The sequence below is a fragment of the Bipolaris maydis genome (genome assembly GCF_028858645.1).
Source record: "Bipolaris maydis strain C4 unplaced genomic scaffold PSV08scaffold_15, whole genome shotgun sequence".
Lineage (NCBI taxonomy): Eukaryota > Fungi > Ascomycota > Dothideomycetes > Pleosporales > Pleosporaceae > Bipolaris > Bipolaris maydis.
The window spans coordinates 709,778-730,389 of NW_027093871.1; the positions used below are offsets into that span (position 1 = coordinate 709,778).

At 50.0% G+C, this 20,612-nt stretch overlaps 5 protein-coding genes across 5 annotated transcripts; 3 read left to right on the forward strand and 2 right to left on the reverse strand.

The window, feature by feature from the left end:
• Positions 1-124: 124 nt before the first annotated feature.
• Positions 125-6,632, forward strand: PSV08DRAFT_412346 (uncharacterized protein; the record flags this gene model as incomplete). The annotated part of the gene is made up of 5 exons (XM_066093928.1): positions 125-146; positions 210-562; positions 610-2,174; positions 3,517-5,830; positions 5,884-6,632. 5 exons carry the CDS (start codon positions 125-127, stop codon positions 6,586-6,588), a joined length of 4,959 nt encoding a protein of 1,652 aa, XP_065948129.1. The 3' UTR covers positions 6,589-6,632.
• A 1,070-nt stretch (positions 6,633-7,702) lies between these two features.
• Positions 7,703-9,589, reverse strand: PSV08DRAFT_16560 (C3HC zinc finger-like-domain-containing protein). Its single transcript, XM_014225555.2, has 2 exons — positions 8,634-9,589; positions 7,703-8,581 (listed from the first exon to the last, which is right to left on the reverse strand). Exons 1-2 carry the CDS (start codon positions 9,328-9,330, stop codon positions 7,770-7,772), a joined length of 1,509 nt encoding a protein of 502 aa, XP_014081030.1. The 5' UTR covers positions 9,331-9,589; the 3' UTR covers positions 7,703-7,769.
• A 132-nt stretch (positions 9,590-9,721) lies between these two features.
• PSV08DRAFT_332751 (uncharacterized protein) lies at positions 9,722-11,070 on the forward strand. The gene has a single exon (XM_014225556.1). It carries the CDS (start codon positions 9,736-9,738, stop codon positions 10,984-10,986), a length of 1,251 nt encoding a protein of 416 aa, XP_014081031.1. The 5' UTR covers positions 9,722-9,735; the 3' UTR covers positions 10,987-11,070.
• A 4,287-nt stretch (positions 11,071-15,357) lies between these two features.
• On the reverse strand, positions 15,358-15,598 carry PSV08DRAFT_332770 (uncharacterized protein). Its single transcript, XM_066092744.1, has one exon. It carries the CDS (start codon positions 15,587-15,589, stop codon positions 15,386-15,388), a length of 204 nt encoding a protein of 67 aa, XP_065948130.1. The 5' UTR covers positions 15,590-15,598; the 3' UTR covers positions 15,358-15,385.
• A 1,960-nt stretch (positions 15,599-17,558) lies between these two features.
• Positions 17,559-19,382, forward strand: PSV08DRAFT_332771 (globin-like protein). The gene has a single exon (XM_014225558.1). It carries the CDS (start codon positions 17,745-17,747, stop codon positions 19,050-19,052), a length of 1,308 nt encoding a protein of 435 aa, XP_014081033.1. The 5' UTR covers positions 17,559-17,744; the 3' UTR covers positions 19,053-19,382.
• Positions 19,383-20,612: the final 1,230 nt, after the last annotated feature.

Genomic DNA, 20,612 nt, shown 5'->3' on the forward strand with positions numbered 1-20,612 from the left:
CACATCCGCCATCGCTATCGCATTACCTTCGCCCCGCTATGAAAGTAAGGTCGCACCCTTTACAAAACGATATGTCAACAGGCAGATCAGAGAACCCAATTATTGCATGTTATATGAAGCTACTATGGATATGCCCAGCCACACGAGTAACCATTCTAGGAAAAGAATATCCAAAAGCCCCCATCGGGCTTGTTGGCAATGTAGGATAGGAGATGATATACTATGTTTGGGGCTGTGTACTGACATTTCCATAGGCAAGAAACGCAAGGTTCACGTACATGTAGGCCAAGCCAGTATGCCACCATTGGTTAGCATGGACCAAAGTCATTCAGGGTCTGCAGACGAGGAGAATACATGCTCAATACATATGGCGGAAAGACTGAGCAAGCTTGAACGGCTCTTTGAAAGATTTGTGTGTCGCAAGAGTTCCACAGATAGCACACCGAGTGGGCTGCAAAGTCCGCCCTTGACCGCTTCAGGACCGAGCGAGAAGATTAGTAAATGGTGTAGGTTAGGCGTGTCAAGCGATGCGCGGAGCGAGTCGTTGATAGGAGACGGCATTGTGAGTTCCCTATGTTTTGCTGGCACATGACCCACTGACAGTAGCAGCTCGGTGCAAAAACATGGACTTCGGCGCCTTCGATACAAACGCTTGTGGATAAGCAAGAGCGCAAAGAATCATTCGAGGTATATAACCATGCCCATGGATCGTTAGTGGCTCTGCTGCCGTCGCAACACGACGCGGATATTGTGTTTGAGTCATCGAACGGCTGGACGATACTCGAGAACATATATCGAGCGTCGCCGGAAATCTACGTGCGCAAAGACATACAGTCATACGCCCTCGACATGCAAGCAGTTGCTCAGGAAAGATCAATCATTGTGGCTCGGACGCTTCTGCACTTGGCCATCTGTCTTAACTCACTCCCGGCCGACTTTGATATATCGCGATTGTCGAGCATACATGACTTGGACGTGACCGTGCAGAGCTATGTTGCAACGGTTAAATCTATTGTTGCCTCGTCAGATGAACAGATGATGACACTGCATGGGCTTGAGACGCTACTTCTACTCGCATTCTACCACCTAACTAACGCATCACTGAGACAGTCGTGGCTGGTGGTTCGGCGTGGGCTCAATCTGGCCCATCTCATGGGATTCCAGCGCATCATAGCGCAGCCAGACCACGAGCCACCGATTCCAACGGTGTCGAATGCAAAAGGTATATGGCGTACCTTTGTTGACGTGGATCGGTACCTGTGTCTGCATCTTCGGCTTCCTTTGGGGGCGGAGAACTATCCAGTGCCAGTGGATGCGGACTTGTATCTTCAACACCGTGTGAAGCTCAACGAGATCATTGGGCAGGTGGCAGAGCTGGACCGCGAAGTGTCGCCACAAGGGTATTCTGCAGCGCTTAAGCTGGATGAGAAGCTCGAGGTAGCCATGCGAGAGATGCCAAAAGAGTTTTGGGAGGTGCCAAATATTCCGCCTACGGCAAGATCGCCTGAATCGTCGGCAGCACTGGAGCGACTGATTGTGCAGATGTCTCACTATGAGACACGAATGTTTATTCATTTACCATACTTACTGCGAGCTCAGCACGATAGGCGATACGACTACTCAAAGGTGACGGCACTGCATGCAAGTCGCAACGTCTTGATGCGATGGTTTGCGCTACGAAACGCCAACATGACACAGGCGTGCTGTCGACTGGCGGAGATGGCCGTGTTTCTTGCGGCAGTGACGCTTACGTTAGACATTGTGATTGATCTGAGCTCAAAGGACAAGATGGAGGTGCAACAGACAAAGGGAACAGATTTTGCCATGATATGCCGGTTGATTGGCGAGATGGAGAGGCTGGCCAAGGCAGGAGGAGCACGGGAAAAGATAGCAGCTCGCAGTGCCATCACACTGAAGAAGATGCTATCGTCGTTGGATCCGAACCGACAGGCGGTTGGGAGCACACGACACACGCTGCCGTTTTTTGGGACAGTGGAGATGGAGTTCCAAAAGCCGCCGGTGCGGACGGCGTTTGACATTGACTCTGACGCGGGGAAGCTGATGAATGCGACGGCATCTGGCGATCGTCTGCCCATCCTCTCGTTTACTAGCAATTCGCTATGGCCATCATGGGGGGGTGGGACAGGATCGAAGGTGGATTGGGACATTGTGTTGTTTGATGGGCTGGAGGATCAAGACACGGAGGGCAACTGGGTGTTCTAGGTACAGTAGGATGGATGGGATTACTGGCGGTCAGGGCGGCAGTAGGTGTGGTGGTGCTGGCAGTGGCAAAGTGGGGTCAGAGCGGTGGTTGTCAGAAGGCCAGGCGGTGGTTATCTGACGATTGTGTCGAGTGGGTGCCACTTCATCGTGCGCCCGGTCTGGGTAACGCAGCAAGCCATGGAGGCTTTTGTTTGTTTTTGTAGGATTACTGGCCACGGCGTGGCTCACGTGGGTTGCTAGGCGCAAGGGGTGGTGACCTGGGTTGTGGGTTTGGCTTGGCGTTTCCGATTGTGCAAGCGGGTGTGTTTGGAGTGATTGGGGGTTTGGTTTTTTTGGGCTTGAGCTGGCGCCTTTGTTTAGACGATAGTGGACATGACATGGCCGTGATCAATACCTACATACTGCTCATGCCTATTTGCAGGAGCATCCAAAGGCCGTGTGTGTGCGACGGAGGGGTTGTAGACAGGTGTGTCATGTACCGTATGTACTGGACATAGACACATAACGTTACGCAGCCACATGGGCAGTTAGTAGTCACGCAGCAAAGACACTAGGCCTGATTGAAGCAGACAGCCAGCCAGACACTCGGTGTTGAGCTGGCGGGCAGACAATGGATGCAGATGCAAGTCAGTGGCAGGGCTGGTGGGCTGGTGGCCGATAGGCTACGCCAACCCACCGTAGCATGTGTGCCGCGCCACCAGCGCCAGCAGGGCCGACTGCCCATGTATGCCATTATGCAGCAGAAGACGTGTGCTTGGCGCGCCCAACAGTTGCTGGTGTGGATTCAAGAGAGGCGGCGGCGGCCGTGGCATGGGACGGTGTTCCAACCTGTCCATGGCGAATTGACCGTAGCTGGACCCGCTGGCTGCTGAGGCAGAGACAGAGGCTCAGGATCGCCCGGCCAGACAACCGGATCGCCTTCGATGCTTGGCCCGTCAAGCAGCCTGTGTGCGTGTGTGCGTGTGTGTGTGCGCTCTCCCGACGACCGACTACGACTGACTACTACCGACTACTGACTACTGACTGACCCACGGCCCGCCCACGCCTCACTCACACGACCATCCTCGCCTGCGCGACACAACCCACGCGCGGCGCTTGTGCATGTCCACATCCCTCGAGAGTCTCTGTCTGCACTCTCTCTCCTCCCCCCGTCGCGGCTGGCTCCCTCATGGCCACGCAACAGCAGCACGTCCACGCGGCCGTATGGACCTGCGACTCGCTCACCACCACACCCATACCCACACCCACGTCCACGGCAATGGCCCACGCCGCTGCACACGACGCCTCGCTCAGCCTCTTCGAATCCATCATCACCGCCTATCCCCCCATCCTCGAATCGCTCCTCGCCCAAATCTCCACCGCCGCCCTCCTCCAACTCTACCACACCTCGCGTCATCTGCGCGACTTCCTCCGCCAGTACCCGCTCGCATGGAAGACGCTGTCCTTTCGCCTGCCCCAGCCCGCCGTAACCGTCGGCTCCCCGGGCAATGAGACGCCCGACAACCGGGAGCGCCAGTCCAAGGCCTACTCCTTTGACGCCCTCCTCAAACACATCATATCCCCCAACGGCACACGGCTGACCAGCCTAGACCTCTGCAACACAGCAGTCACAGGCATAGCCCTGGTCGGGAGCGTCCTCGGCCCGCGCATGCACACGCTCCAGCACCTGTCTGTCCGCGGCTGCAAGAACGTCTCCATCAAATACCACATTGTCCCATTCCTGGAACCCTACACCCTCAAGGACGCCCCATGGATCCAAAAGGACCTCGCCCTCAAAAGCCTTTACACCTACCGCTGCCGACACCACCGTCGACGCCCTTATCTTCCCTCCTCTCTCATCCGAAGAGACTCCGACTCCGACCCCACTCACCAGCTTATCGAGATATGCCATCAGTTGGGAATATGGACCGACACTGCATGGTGTCCGAGCCCTGGCGGCAGGTGCTTTCGGCGAAAAGACTACCATGCAGGAAGAGCAGGTCCGTTGAACATGGAGGTCTGGGTCCCCTTTGACAGGCTCTGGCGATCAAGTAACCGCGTAGGGCCAGTGGATGGCACCAAGAAGCTGGGCGACCACGATGGCAGGTTATGGGAAATTGCTGAGACGGGGCAAGATGGTGAGCCACTTGGGCCTGACAACAGCGACTTTGCAGGAGAAGGCAAACACGTCCCAGTGCACGAACGAAGGAGTCACACAGCCTTTGTCAAGGACGTCAAATGTTCACAATGCGATGACATCATTCTAGAGCGGTGCGAGTCGTGCAGTGTTCGTATGCACTGCATGGGCTGTCGGAAGACGCTGTGTGCGAGCTGCGCCTTCAACAGACCAATACCGAGAAAACGCGCAAAGACACGGCATTTTACAAACCTGGCTTTCGGAAATACCGGCACTCTGGGTACGCTGGGTTCACTTGGACAAGCATCCGGGTCGATTCCGTCTGCAGAGGAGCGCAGTCAAGAAGAGAGGGCTGACCGGAATCGTTTTTGGTGGGCACCCGGAGCGACGCGATCACCAAACCTCATGAATGAGAGCGCGCACGATGACGATTCTTCCGACTCTGAAGACAGCGGAAACATGAACAACGGAATGCCTGCCCCACCTGCTAACCGTGAACCTCCCAAGCTCAACATGCATTGGTGCTGCCTGGAGCCTATATTTTCTGGTGGTGGTGGAATCGCCGTGCTGGGCACTGGGTTGGGAGGCAGAGGGGCAGACAAGATACGTGCAGCGCCCCTGCCACGCAAGAAAGAGTTTGAAGACCCTGATTTTAGCAACTCGCTCCGGCCTGTCGACTATATCCGGGAGTTGAAGAACAATGGCCTCTATGAATATGTGCTTGGCGAGGACGTTGACATACTCTCATACCTGAAGCAGGATTCGCTAGACCTACAGCAGCAAACATGTCCCAGAGGCTTGTGCAATGACTGTTATAGGAGTTTTAGATGGAAGGTCTCGTGTCGGGCCTGCAAGAGCCCCATTTGCAAGGAACATGACTTCAGGGCATTGAAGGTCCGCAAGTGTGGCTACAGGGAACTGCACACGGAGCGGGAGCATGTTCGAGCACACAATGAGCCACCACAACGCCTCGTCATCCCCGAGTTTAACCCAAACCGAGCGAGTACACCCGACCCCGAGCGCACGCCTACTGCATCTTCATCGAATATCGACTTGTACTCCAACGGAGACAACGAGTCTGAATCCTCCGAGACACCAATGTCACAGTCACAGATCCTTGTTGCTCCTCCACAGCATTCCTCAATCGACATGCCGACTACAACCTCGTTCAACTCGATGCCAAATCCCGACCCATTTCCCCTTGCTTCTTCGTTGTCTTTTGTTCCTGTCAGCTCAGCGCGCCCACGATCCCTCAGTGTTTCTGGTGTCAGGGGTCGATCTACGAGCCCTTGGTTGCAAAACCCACAACGAGTACCTGTCAATCATCCAGTCACGAATCCGCTTCCGTTGCCATGCAATCCACGTCACCCTGTTCAATGGGAAGGTTGCGGGGCTTACTTTTGCCAATACCCGAGACCGGTGGGAGACAGCAGACCGCAATGTCCTGCCATGCTCAAAGAGTGCTCCGAGTGCGCAGTCCTTGTTTGTGATGTCCGTCCCCCTCTTTCCATAAGGTTACCATATGATACTGACACTAGATTTAGCAATGCTCTGCATCCACACAGTCGTGCACATGCACATTCTGTACCGTCAACTACCATTGCCCGACATGCGCACGTAAAGCCAGTGTTCGCGCAAAGTGCAGGTTAGAAGCCGAGATTCTAGCCAAGAAAGAAGCAGAACAACGGGCCATGGCGAAACAGAAAAAGGACAAGGAGGAGCGTGGACATGCCGATGAATTAGCTGGAGCCATGTACGAATTTTTCTCGGGCGTGTACCACGCCGATCCCATCCCGAGCCCTGACTCTATAACCGTAACGACAGTGTTTGGCGTGACGGAAGAACCAGCACATTTTACGAGCATCACCGCATCTGGTCCCTCGCCCTTTTACACCGCATACGACCATTCCGACGACGAGGAAAACAATGTTGAGATGACGGAGCATCTGCATGAGAACATTGAAGCTCTTCAACATGAGCTGTCGCAGATTCATCTACCCCCGAACACATATGGAAACAGCATGAACACTCACGCCATGCACATGCCCGTGGAACTCGAACCCCAACACGTGCACGCAGCAGAGGGGTTAGAGGAAGTTGAGGACCTCAACGATGCTGGTGAAGAAGCAGACATTGACACGGACGACTTGGACGCAGGTACCGAAAGCACTTTTGTCGACGAATTTGACGATGACGAAGATACCATGGGTGGCGGCGTTCTTACACCCACCCCTACCATTGCTGCTTGACAAAAAAAATGCAATATATAACAATACACATATATATACATAGTTTTTTTTTGATATCAGATATGCAGTTTTCATCGCGGATAGGGGGGAGTTGAAGGGCATTTTCAAGGAGGAAACAGCGCTTGAGAAAGAAAGAAAGGAGCCTAGCTGATGAGAGCTAGGGGATGAGGAAAAGGCGAGGAAAAGAAGTCTCCAGAATCCCTGTTGGACCTTTTCTTCTTCTTGGTTTCTCTTCTTTTTTTTCACCTCGTTACTTGAATCCATCACCGTTTTTTTCCTTTTCTTTACTCGTTTTTTGGAACCTACTTGTCTTATCTTGTCTATTTATTTATTCACTTATCTTTTGGCAAATCGGAAATGGATTCAAGGGAAAGTGGGTTTGGGGCGGAAGGACGGAAATGGGCGAAGTGTGCGGGTTGGTGGGGGTTCGGTGGGCATCTCCAATACGTGATACCCTAAACTCGGGAAATTTATTTTATCTATTTTTGTCCTTATTCTTGTTCTGTTCTGTTCTGTTCTTTTTGGGCTTGTTTGCACTTGGTAAGCATGGGGCGAATTTGGTGGGTGGGGTCAATCAATTGGGGGGAAGGGATAGGGACAACAGGAAGGGTGTAGGGTTAGGGAAGGGAGGGAATTATGTGATTGGTTTCTGCTGGCTTTTTTCCCATTGTTGTGTCATAGTAGCTGGTTTTTCCTGGGTCTTTGCATTTCATAGTCTCTTTTGCATCTTTTTCGGTTGTTCAATCAGTTTAACCATTCTTTCCACACCTTTCTTTCTTTACCCTTTTTTTGAACTTCTCTTGTATCCTTTTTTTTGTGAAAGTCCCGACATTGACGGGCCTTTTTTCGATAGACTGCACTACAACGTTTTATTTTCGTTGTTAAAATGGCAATTCATTTTGAGCTATCCTATCCCCAATCTTACGACTTTTCGCTTTGAAAATATCTGGAAGCGTGACATAGACAATTCGAGCGTGGTTGAATTAGAAGAGTAGGATTATAAATTTTGTAATTCATCCATCCTCGACAACGTTCTTTCTCTCCCTCCGATCTGCCCTGCATCCTTCATCTTTATGTACCTAAAAAGAAAAAGAAAAAAGTATTCATTAAAAGGTAACCAAATTGACCACATGAAAGCCGTTGTTCTCCAAGAAAAAGAAAAAAAAGCCTCCGAGCATCATCTACTTCTCTTTCGTGAAAGTGCTCTTCCCACTCTTTCCGCTCTTCGTGCTCTTCATACTCTTTTTACTAGCACTGCGCTTCAATTTCGCCTTCAGCTTGATCCATTTCTCCTTGAGGCCCCCTTCCTCATCTTCATCATTATACTTAGGTCGATCAACGCTATCCATACTGCCGCGCGGATACTCCAGCTCCGCATCTAACTCAACGCTGTCTGTACGGCCGGCATGCGATTTTCTCGGTGTCGATTTCTGCGGGGTATTTGGAGCAGCGGCGGCGGAAGAAGATGAGTAGGCGTCTTTAGATCTGCCTAGGAGTATGAACTGCAGTGTCTGCCAGGCTGCCATGTTTGCTATGGGACCGTCTTTGGAATTTCCTTGTACCTCCGCGTTTTTCCAGGGACAGTGTTCACGGTGGGCTTCGACAAGGTTCAGGCGGAGGCTGTCCACGGGTACTTCGAGTTTTCGGCTCATTTCTTGCAGGCGCTCGGCAGAGGAGAGCCAGAGGCCGAGACGCTGGAAGCAGTGGTTGCATACTGCGAGGGAGATGCGCGATTCTGAGACACCTGTCCATCCGAAAAGAGCAAAGCCAAATGCTACAATGTCGGTTGATGACGTGGGATATGGAGTATCGGGCGTCGATGTGAAGAATGTAGAGGATATGCGCTCGACGATGCGGCGTATCGACGGCTCGGGGTATGTGATGTGTTCGAGAAAGGGTAGGTCGGTAGCTATGGCCCTGAGAGACCGATATCGATCGAGCAATTCAGTCGAGCTCTTTGCTCGCGATGCGATGGGGATATGATAAATATCTTCTGTTTCGGTTGTTAGAAAGTGCGTTGATTCCATATACATCTCAGCGCATACCTTGACAGCCTCGCTTCCTCCACAAGCAATCTTCGGCATGTCCCTCAACGATCAGTTCTTTGTACCTTTGAACCAACGCACTATCGACCTCAACTGTGAGGTCTTCGCTCATTTCAAGATCTCTTCCGTTTGCGTCTTTTCGTTTAGGCCTCAGCTTGACCGCCACACGGTTCTCACAGCCTCCTTTGCAGGCCACTGTGTTCCAGATATCGCAGCTCCACCCTCTCATGGCCCACTCAACCTCATTTATCGCATCTGGCTTCGTGGTCCACTTCTTCACATCTGCAAACGTCTTAAGCCTCGCGAGGAAATGCTCTTGGCTATAGGGTTGGAAGTTTGGTTCTTTGCGCGGTGTTGAGGCCTTTGGTGTCGAGGCTTTGGGGGTATATAGTGTCTTTCCTACAACTCTGACGGTTCCTTCTCTTCGCGGCGTCATGAGTTGCTCCTTCAGTTGCCGTATGCGCTCCTGGCCCTCTGATATGTTCCGTTCTCGCTCTGTGCTCAAGCCTGCGCTGCGTGGGCGTTTGTTTGGTTGATTTGGGTCATCTGGATCCGAAAGCGATTCCGTCGATGCGTTCGATTCTTGGAGGCTATTTGCGAGTGAAGTGGTAGATGTACTTGCGGTGAGGTTGTCGAGGAGTTTGTTGAACTTGCGCTTGGTGGTTGCAAGCGCTGGCTGCTGCTGTGTCGAAGCCATTATGTACTATTGAGCTGGCTGGGCAGCGATATTGCGGGTAGGCGTGTTTCGAGCTTTGATGCACAGAGTGGCGTGCGCCGTGATGTGGTAGGTAGGTGGTCTTGTGTGTACCAGTCTTTGTTTACTCTCATGCGGGTCAGACGAGAGAGTCAGGGTCTTAGCCGAATGTCAGACGGATGTTGCAAAAAGAAACGTCAAAATGCCAACACAGAGAAAGCAGCGTGTGATGGCAATATCGAAAGCAGCTAGTCGGTCATATAAGCTGTAGGGTTGTTGTTGTTGCTATGGCGGCCATTACCAAAGCAGTAACCTCCGCCCGCCGTTGCCAAGCTCGGTCCCTCGCTGCGAACCCATCCCACGGCAGCACCCCCACCAGCGCGTGGAGGGGTACAAGACCATTAGCTCATGTCCACTCACATCGCGCCATCAAGATTCTTTCTGCTAGCTCTTGTCATCCTGGCTTTCTCACTCCTCAACCCGTCTTTGCTCTCTCGCAGTGTTGCTCGTCTTTCTCAATTGAAACAACACATCTACCCATCCATCGCAATACAGACGTCACAATTCCTACATACGAATTCTAGTACGCACATCATGGCGTATGAGAAAGAGCTTGAGATTGCTCTCCTGGCCGTCCAGCGCGCCTCCATACTCACAAAGTCGGTATATTCGAGCCATTCCAAAGGCACCCTGTCCAAGAGCGACTCGTCCCCCGTTACGATTGGCGACTTTGGCGCACAGGCCCTGATAATTGCATCCATAAAGCACGCTTTCCCCGAGGATGAGATAGTTGGAGAAGAGGATGCAGATGATCTCCGCAAGAACGACTCGCTACGCGACCTTGTCTGGGATCTAGTACAAGCAGCGAAGTTGGACGACAGTGCAGCAGAATCCAAGATTGGCGGGCCGATCAAGAGCGCCGACGCAATGCTGTCTGCTATCGACCAAGGAAACAGCGAGGGAGGCAGGAAGGGAAGGATTTGGGCACTTGATCCCATTGACGGCACAAAGGGGTTCCTGCGCGGCGGACAGTACGCTGTTTGCTTAGGGTTGCTCGTAGATGGCGTTCCAACTTTGGGCGTGATTGGATGCCCCAACCTCCCAGTAGACGACCAAGCACCCCTTGATGTCACTACTGGACAAGATGCAGATGACAAGGAAGGTAAGGGTGTTTTGTTTGCTGCAGTAAAGGGCCAAGGTGCTACCAGCCGACCGCTGAGTAAGGGTGCCCTTCAAGAGCCAAAGAGTATCAAGATGAAGCCGCTGTCAGATGTTACTCAAGCTACCTTTTGCGAGTCTGTTGAAGCGGGTCACTCATCACAAGGCGACAACGCCGCCATTGCCTCCAAGCTCGGGATCACCAAGCCCTCCGTTCGCATGGATTCTCAAGCCAAATATTGCTCCATTGCCCGTGGAGCTGGCGATCTATACTTGAGATTGCCCACCAGTAAGACTTACCAAGAAAAGATCTGGGACCATGCTGCTGGTGTTGTGCTTGTCCAAGAGGCAGGTGGTGAAGTCACTGATGCCTATGGAAAGCCGCTTGACTTTGGTCTTGGTAGGACACTCAAAGAAAACAAGGGTGTAGTCGCCGCTCCCAAGGATGCATTTCCACAGGTCATTGCGGTCGTCAAGGAGGTTCTGAGCGCGAAGCAATAGATCAGCCTGTATGTGGCCACGAATGAATTAATTCAGACTTCTTGTTCTGATATGTTAAAAAATTCACATTGTTGCTGCCAGCCGAGATAGGAATATTTATGACTGAAAAACTGTGAATACACCAGGTCCTGCTTAACCTCGCATGATGTGTCTTTGACATGAGATTGCCATTTGTAACCAAATATATTACTTTCTCAATGCTCCGGCGAAGGTAGCGAAAATTCGATCCCCTGGTTTCTTATTGATTTTATCGTTCCCAAACATGTTGTACGCAGTTATCCCATGACCCCAAGCGTCCGAATCATCGCCTTGTTGGGGTATTAATCTCTGTCACTCAACAATTTCTGATTCAATACAGAGCTCGTTCACGGTTCGAAAGCGCATGTTTTTTTTAGAAGACGTAGTTCATTACCAAGATGAGCTTGATCCGCGCTACAATTTTGAATTATGAACTGTACGTAATCTCAATATATCGGTGTCGAAGCCCTGGTAGCCTGCTCTAAATCCCTTTGTGCCCTAATTGATGCTTCCAACGCGACGCCAGATAGAGACAAACATTAGAAGTCAGGCGATTCGGTTCAAATCAGTGCTCTAGCCGTTTTGTAGATTTACAAATCGCTTATTCTAAAGGCTGCAGATAATGAATGTATCAGTGCTCTTTGCCTCCACGTAGGTTGGAGGTAAAGTGATAGTAGCACAGCCTCTGACTGGTGGCAAGTTCATCCAAAATGCAGATAAAGGACAAAAAAAGGCGTGAAACCACATTCATTCAAAGCACGTGTACAAGCGGAGTTGCACAGACAATATTGGTGGTGGAGGCTGGGAAAGCGGTGGAAAGGGTTTACGTCAGATGTTGGTAATTAACGAAGATTCATGATCCGTGCGCCATCCGTGCATCGTCCACATAGGGGTTATATTCGCACGTCCCATTGGTGCGCCTTTTTAGCTCTGCCCTGGTTGCATTCAACTATATATTTTTTTTAATTTTGCTACTCTTCGCCTTCGGGCATTTGGTCAATGAAACGATACAGAGAAGATTAGCATGGCCCCTGCACTAAGGATGACACGCTCAATCAAAGAGAAGCTACCATTTTTTTTGCTATTTTTTTTTGGCATTATTGTGGTGGCTCTAGTGTTCGAATCCACCTCTGATTGTCCAAAAAGTCTTTTTTGTCTTTTTTTTGCCGTCGCACTGACCACGTGACTCGATTGCCTACCAATATTGAACTCAGCTTACTTCACGGGTCAAAGACTTAGTACGAATGTATTTGAGTGATTTTGCAGTGCAAAAAGTCAAAGATTATCCTATCCAGGACGCTGGTGGTCACAGTTGGTCTGATAACATCAGGTAAGGGACCAGTGACCGTATGCAATGTCCTCTTCCTCAACAGTTTTTCAAAGAATTGATCGGTTTCCTTTCTTTCATTCTTGGAAGCTTTCGCTACAGGGTACTTGGACTCAATTTTAGCATCTGCAGCACCCAAACCCACGTCTCTCATTCAATATCGGGAAGGTTTTGACAGTGCTGGTTGCATTACAAAAAAAACGGTAGGAAAATTGTAAGTGTGTAGAATGCTTCAGCAAAACCTAGGAACCTGAGGTGTAAGAACAGGTGAATGTAAAGTCTCTTTTGCAACGGACGTGCTTCCTGTCGATTATATCGCCATGTGGCCTCCACCACTTCTCCTTATGATACTCAACCTGGTCATCGCGTGGATGTGACTATTTCATGACTTGGGAAACAGTACCTAAAGAGTTTTGCTTACACCAGGCCAAACTTCAGCTTTACCTACACAGTATTCAGATGCGGTACGCCATGCTCTGGCTTTTTGGAAACCCCTGACTATATCTATGCACTTCTCCAGTACCGTTATAAAGACCTTGAATTTAATCTTTCAGGCAGTCAACGCCACCAGATATCATTGATTACTTTGGTAGAGTCTTAATATAAATTAGAGTCTAGCATCCAAAGCCACACTCTTCTTTTATCCCTCCCTTTGGTGATTTATGGATTAGCGGCCTTATTATTTGGCTCCTATCCATTACTATTTTGCACATGGAATAACTAAGCCTGCTATCATCCGTCTGGTTATTATTCCAATGTTCTCTATACTTTTGTGCGGCAGGTAGAGGCTGTCATTTGAATTCAGCGAATAAATTTCTCCATTCAGCTGCCGATTATCAGCAGGCAACGAGTACCTTCTCCTTGGATTAAAGAGGAGGGAAGAGTTAGAGCAGTTTGCAATTCTAGTAGCAAGTAGCTAGAGAAGGTAGGATAGCGAGCACAGCCAGGGAAATATGTAGCTAAAGCTGCAGACTGTCAACACCGTCTATAGGCTACATTACAGTCTGATAGAACCGCCACCTCGTTTTCTGCCTCAAAATGGTGTCCTTTTCCAACATTTACATTGAGCTTTAATAAGCTATTCAAATGCAAGAGTGTGTGTCAACTCAATAAATCTTGGCAGAGAAAAAACATCTTGCAAAAAGTTTGTATTTTCAAATCATGTCTAATATTACTATATCATCTTCGAATCATCTCACATGGTGCATTTACTGATATCGAATATGGTCATTGGAACCATGCGTGATATTTATGATTCAGTTACGACATTTTATTGTGTTTACCATAACCGCCGCGCACCTACTTTTACTGAAAGCATAGTGATATTCCCGTCTCTAGTTCTCTCATAATACTTCCAGCTGATAGCAGATTAAAAAAAAAGACATTCAAAAATGTCCTTCAAAATTAGTGAAGTGTCACATAACTGATCCATAAAAAGGGATACCTCTCCCCTCATGTGTGTTCTTCAAGAAGGCTACGGGATATTCTAAGGCGTTAGACACCCCGTTGATAGTAAGCAGAGAGAGCGACTTATCAACCTAAAGCAGAAATATCCATGAGACAGAAGAGAGGTGATTGCATATCTGTGTTACAAGGATGTAACCTTTTGGAAATATTTTGCAGCGTACCCAATAACTTTGCATTCACATGGTATTCTACAGCAAAAAGAAGGAAGAGATGACGACACGTAAGCGTACGAAGCTTCCCATTATCAAGTACTTAGTCTCAGACGTAGCAAAGACAAAAATTAGATCAGATCCAACTCAATTCGATGTAAATCGACATCTTGATCTCCTCGTTTACCGTTTGCTCTAGCCGATGCTGTTCCGCTACAACACCCTCTATCCACGACGAGAATACCTCGCGTCGCGCCAAACATTCCGCTGAAAAGAACACTTACCTAACCGCGACACCTGGAGTTCAAACCATACTTAGAAAGCAACAATTACACTCAACCCTCCTCCGGGCTACCCAATCAGAAAAAAAGCGACGAGAAATTCTAGGTCGCGTGGATTTGCTTTTACACAGCTGGAACCCCCCTATACCGCAGTCATCATTACGCTGCACAAAATTAATGCACCACTTTATGCTCCCTCTCCCAATAGTCCGAGGATAATCAAGCGAAACCCTTCTGGCAAAGCCGCGCTAGTTCCAGTAGCCTAATTCCCAAAAAAAGGGCGTGATGACACACGATCAACACTTTTTTTTTTTTAATTTGTTCTTCTCTCTCTGTTTCTCCAGCCCAACTAGCTCGTTTTTTTGTTCTTTTCTTTCTTTCTCCTCGAAATATGCCGCGAGGGGAAGGGGGAGGAGGCGCGTCATCTTTGGGATTTTTTTTTCCTTTTTCGGCATTCACACCGCTGGCTCGGTTTTGGACTAGATTCTGATGAGAGATCATTTTTTATTTGCTTCTTCGACGCGAGAGAGAGAGAAAGAGTTGTGCAGAGAAGCGGGTGGGTGGGGGATAAAGTTCGTAGTGGGGATGGAGGGTGCGATGGTGGATGTTTCAGCTCAGTGTGACTGGATTCCGCGGTGTGAAGACTTTCGGAGGAGATTCTGGGAAGCGGTGGATTGGATGGGATGGGATGGAATGGGGTGTGAATATGGATTGCGAAATCGTAATGGTGTTATGAATGGTGTTGAATGCGTTCATAAAGAAGCACGGTGATGGATTCATTGGAATCTCACCACTTTTCGGGCCAACACCCAAATAAACGCCACACTCCCCTTAGCCTACTTGCCTCTCTTGTCTCGATCTCCAGTATCGCATTATCCACTATCTCAAAACTCTTGTCTTCCCCCAGCCACTGCAAAACATTCGGACCTTCTCGTGAACAGGCGACTTGTTCTCTTCAGTCTTCGAAATACCCATGACAATGAACTTACGTAGAAAGTATCCACCTAGTTTCACCGACTATATAATTCTAGTCATGTACTGCGTCTACTTGTCGTACAGTATATGAATGAAGCCGTAAAAGCCTATAGTATGGGTATATGGGGGGTCGTGCTCGTTAGCAAGAACTTTGCTACGGGTACGCCGGCCCCACAGCCGGATTATCGCAGAGTGGCGATATTACCGTTCTCATTGTTACTGCTTTTGCTGGCAGACCGCATTTTGCGGAGTGAATGGCCGAGGCAATCCCAAGGAGGCGTGAGTTTGGCATTGCATGTGTTTGTGGTTGTGTCGCACGTAGCCTTCATGCATGTTTTGAATGTGTTGAAACTTTGTTTGTGTTCGAAATATGCATGCAGCGTCATAGACTCGCGAGCTGCATGGCTGATGTTGCCTCAAGTTTTGGGTGCTTCTTTGAGTTGCTCTATTTTGGAAATCTGTGGATTCAAGGTTGGGATTGTCAGTCTTGTTGTTCTTATATGAAAAAGGCGCCATGCAGGTAGTTCCACAAACGGTGTGCCTAGGACTACTGGTGAGACGTACTCCATGGAGACAAGATGAACGCTATTCAAGAAGTAGCTAATAATTAAGACGTCTCGCGTATGTATGTACCAAAAAGAAGGTTGAGTCCGTACGCAAGATACTTGGGGACCCAGTTCAGTGGCAACGCCTTCCCAATGTGAAAAAGGCCCTGCATAAAACCTTTAAAGTCAAAGAGTCATGTCAGAAACTCTACACAGACAATAGAACGGCGGTCTAGAAATCTTATGCACAGGGTACGTATTGATGAGTCGGAACGTCCCGCCCGCCCCGGTGGAGGCAACTTGAAGCGCTGGCCATCGCATAGTCATAGCACATGCAAGGCCCGCCGTTCCCCAGAGCTAGATTCATGTCACCACGCCGTTTGTCAAGCACAGGGACTTTGCCACTGTTAGTCCCTGGGGCCAGAAACTGCCAGAAATCCAAGGACCAAAAATTAGGGATGGTCCTGGCTGCAACGCACAAAGCTCGCACCATTCAGTGCTGGGGAAAAACACCTTTTAGGTGGACACCTACTAGTCCATCCACCAAACACATGCCTCTGTATAGTCCCTGACGTATATACTATGTACATATTTCCAGTCTTCTTGTAAGCAGATATGTAAAGAATATGATTGTACCAAATTCTCTCTTCCCACGTCATACATGCGATCCTCTGACATCCTTCTTCCACACTTCCGCGGAGAACACAAACACCTCAACCACCAAAAAAGGCTCATAACCCAACACTCAGCGTCATCCCAACCAATGTCACAGGGGCGCCTTACCAACGTCCCCATCAGCCATTATCAATTTCCGAATTCCACAGTGCATCCAGACACAACGCACCCAAGCCCTACGGGGTCCGGGGGGCCCATAACTGAATAATCAAAAAAACCTGTAACCACGAGTTCTTTTTCGGAAGAAGTCGGCATGCACATTTGTGGCGCGGTACCAAAAGGACTATGTGTTGCGTTCGCCGTCGTGGCTTGCTAGTAAGAGAAAAAGTATCATGTGGCTATCTGACGTTTGTGGTGTGATATGTCTGTTTTCTTTCCCAGCCCTCTCTTTTTAGTCTGCGCGCGTGAGGGCTTTGCTCGATGCAATGCAGCGCAGCATTACACTGAACCTCAGGTGTTTTTGAAGGACCAAAAAAAATATGGTGAGCGAATTCGCACAGCTGAACCAATTTCGCCGCAGCACGTGTCTTGGTTTCACAACTGCATGCTTGTATGACGCATTTTTGATCGACTCAAAGTTTAAACCCAATTATCGTATGCGCACCCATTGCATTTTTTTTTACTTTTGTCGCATTTCCACACCTCAGCCAACCAGATAAATTCTATTTATCAAAATTGATCAACGGTGGTAAAATAATAACATTTGCCAAAGAAAATGAAATAAGAATTAAAACCCCCTGCCAGGGCAAACGCAGCCGAAGCAAAAAAAAAGTAGAGCTGCAACGGAAGTATCGGAGAAACCACTTCAACACAGCAAAAATTATAGTAGTAACGTGCAAAATGTAACCAAACCAATACGTAATTTTGGTGGCCCGCCCCACTACGAAAAAGCTGCGAGTTTACCTTACAAATTCTTGCAGACGTTCCAAGCCCTTTTATTTTGGGCGTTATTTGCGCAAGTGCAAGGACTCAGCATTATATCACGCGGTTTTTCTGTGCGCCTTGCGAGATATCCGCATGTGGACCGGGAAAACAGGCCACGAGGGATGATGGATTGGGATGGATAGAAAGGTGAAGCTTGTAGTACCGCGGAGATGCTAGAAGTTTTGGACGGGGAATGTAGGAAGGACAGAGTTGGGTGGATGGTAAAGGAAGGTATATAGATGCCATGGTGAAAGAGTATGGTTTATTCATACCACATATTCACACATAGACAACAACGACAGACTTCATATCTACATACTAGTAACTCGACTATCAAGCATAAGAAAAGTTACTTAAACTTTAGCAAGGAGAGACAAAACGAACACACACACGCACAATGGCCACCCTAACACCAACCCAAGTCCAAATCATCAAGAGCACCGTCCCCGTGCTCGCAGAACACGGGACGGCAATAACCACTCGGTTCTACCACGACATGCTGGAAGCAAACCCTGAACTCAAAAACATCTTCAACAACACCCACCAAGCCACAGGCCACCAGGCGCAAGCCCTCGCCGGGTCCCTGTACGCCTACGCTGCCAACATCGACAATCTGGGCAAGCTGAGTCCCGCGGTTGAACTCATCTGCCACAAGCATGCCAGCCTCTTTATCCGCGCCGATCAATACGACATTGTCGGCAAGCACCTCCTGTCCACCATGGCGAGCGTGCTCGGCGGCGCCGCAACACCCGAGATCTTGGATGCGTGGGGCGCCGCGTACTGGCAGCTGGCCAACCTGATGATCAGCAAGGAGAGCCAGCTGTACCGCTCGACGTCGTACTGGCCGTCATGGCAGGACTTTCGAATTGCCAAGAAAGTCCGCGAGAGCGAGGAGATTACGTCGTTTTATCTCGAACCGGTGGATGCTGCTAAACTAAAGCTGCCGCGGTTCAAGCCGGGGCAGTACGTCTCGGTTAGGGTGTTTGTGGAGGAGCTGGATGGTGGTGTGTGGCAGGCTAGACAGTATAGTTTGAGTGATGCACCGGGCAAGAGCTATTTGCGCATCAGCGTCAAGAGAGAGGCTGGAGTGGTGCTTGGGGAAGACAAGGACATGACGCATGTGGGGTACATTTCAAATCTGCTGCACGACGCAAAGCACGAGGGCGATGTGGTGCAAGTGTCGCATCCGTTTGGAGATTTCCACCTTGTAGATTCCGGGGAAGCGGGTCAAGACGACAACGACAACGACACAGCAGCAACAGCAGGACAAGGCCCAGTGGTGCTCATCTCGGCGGGTGTCGGTGTGACTGCGCTCATGTCCATGTTGAATTTTTTGATTGACGAGGGAGTTTCAGCTAGGCCCATTACTTGGATCCAGGGTGCGCGCAACTCGCAGACCAGGGCCTTCAAGAAGCACATGGACCAGTGTGTTGTCGCGAACCATGGGAACGTGCATGCCATCTACTACCTGTCACGCCCAAGCCAAGAGGATATGCAGGGCCACGACTATGATATCAAAGGCCGTGTGGATCTCGATCGCGTCGACAGGACAATTCTCCACACGGACAATAGCAGCACGCTGTACTACTGTTGCGGGCCCACATCGTTCATGCTCGACGTTGAGGCCCAGTTGAAGAGCTATGGCGTTCCAAGTGAGCGGGTGAAGATGGAGTTGTTTGGTACTGGTGGAGTTCCTAGGATCTGAGAATCATGACCACTACTTACGTACTCCATTGTCGGTCTTTTTTTTTGATCTTCAATTTTTCCCCCCTCTGATGATCATGATTGTATTTTGATATCGGGCGTAAGTCGGCAGTTGCCACTTGTCTTTTTTTTCTTACTACATATAGTGTTTGTGCGGACCGACACGAGGAGTGGGTTCGGGTTCGCAAATGTGCTGTATTATGTATACTACTGCTATTAGGAGACTCAGCTCATCCCGCCTATCGGGGATATTTGATGACGCAACTGACTCATTGAGCACGACGTGTCTGTGCAGTCGTCATGTTTCACCTGTATTTTGCGGCGTTTGGTGCTAACCATGTAATACGTACGATTTGTACACCGCGCATACCGTCAGATGCCATTTGCAACGGCTCCAAGGACAACGTGCACCCGGAACGGCAAGCTATGGTGGTAAGATGCCCATGTTGGACAGCGGCGGCCATTGCATTGGCCTTGTTCCGAGGATGTAGATGCTTGGGTAAATGAAGGGTTTTTTTGCGGCAACATCAAATGTCGTGAGCCTGGGGCCAGAGATTACTGAGCGACATTTTGCAAGACCATGTAAGTAGGGCAGTTTGTCCAACAAGGGCAGTAGTCACGAGGACATAGTGCACTATACTGCAATTGAACAAAAAGGGGGCTCACAATGCAATTGATGAGAAGGCTGGACGGGCAGATCAGGAGCGGACGATGAATAGGGCCGAATAGCAAAAGGCAAGGGTTGTGGCTTTCATGCGGATGCAAGCGAGTCGGATTTGATCCCGCGTCGGCATCTTCTTGTTAGCAGCTAAAAGCGCGCATTTTCGGGCGGGTAGAAAAGGTGGCTTCAACGAGCATGACGGAGGAATTGCGTATGTGTGTGGGTGTTGGCAGCCATTATCGAGGGTGTGAGTGTGTGCGTGTGCGTGTGCATGTGCGATAGACGGGCGCAAATGGGCAATCTTCTGGAAAACGACAGGGTGTGGGCGAGTGCAGCGCTCCGTGACACGAGCAGCGATGGATGCGGCTTCTAGAAATTGCAGAGAAGGGCGCTTGGATATTGTCGAAGCCTGGCTGGCTGCAGGGTTGGTAACAAGTCGCCCTTGCGCCGGAACGTTGGTCAAGGGGAGCTGGGGCCGCAGCCGCTGGGCCAGTGGCACGCTTTGATGACACAGGATATCTGAGGCGCCCTGTGCTTCCAAAGACAAGAATAGGTCGTTGCATTTGCAAAATGATGGGACAAAATGTGCCAGGCTAGTGGTGGTGGGTGCCGCTGGCCGGGGCATTATGAGCAATTAGAGTTGGCAGGGTCAGACAGCGGAGTGGTGGGCGAAGCAGAGGCAGAAGCATGCGCAGAAACACGGGCGGATGGGGTGCAGGTTGGGTGCAGGCGGCAGGCGTCGATCAGCGACAATCGCAGTTGGGGAGGGCTTGTTTGTGCTTTTGTGATGTGATGGCCATTGTCGCAATGCAGGGTAGTAGGTGGTGGCATGCTGTGTGCGTGCGGTGGTGCACAACTGTTTAGGGGGTACGTGTGTCGATGATCGAAACACAGTGAGGC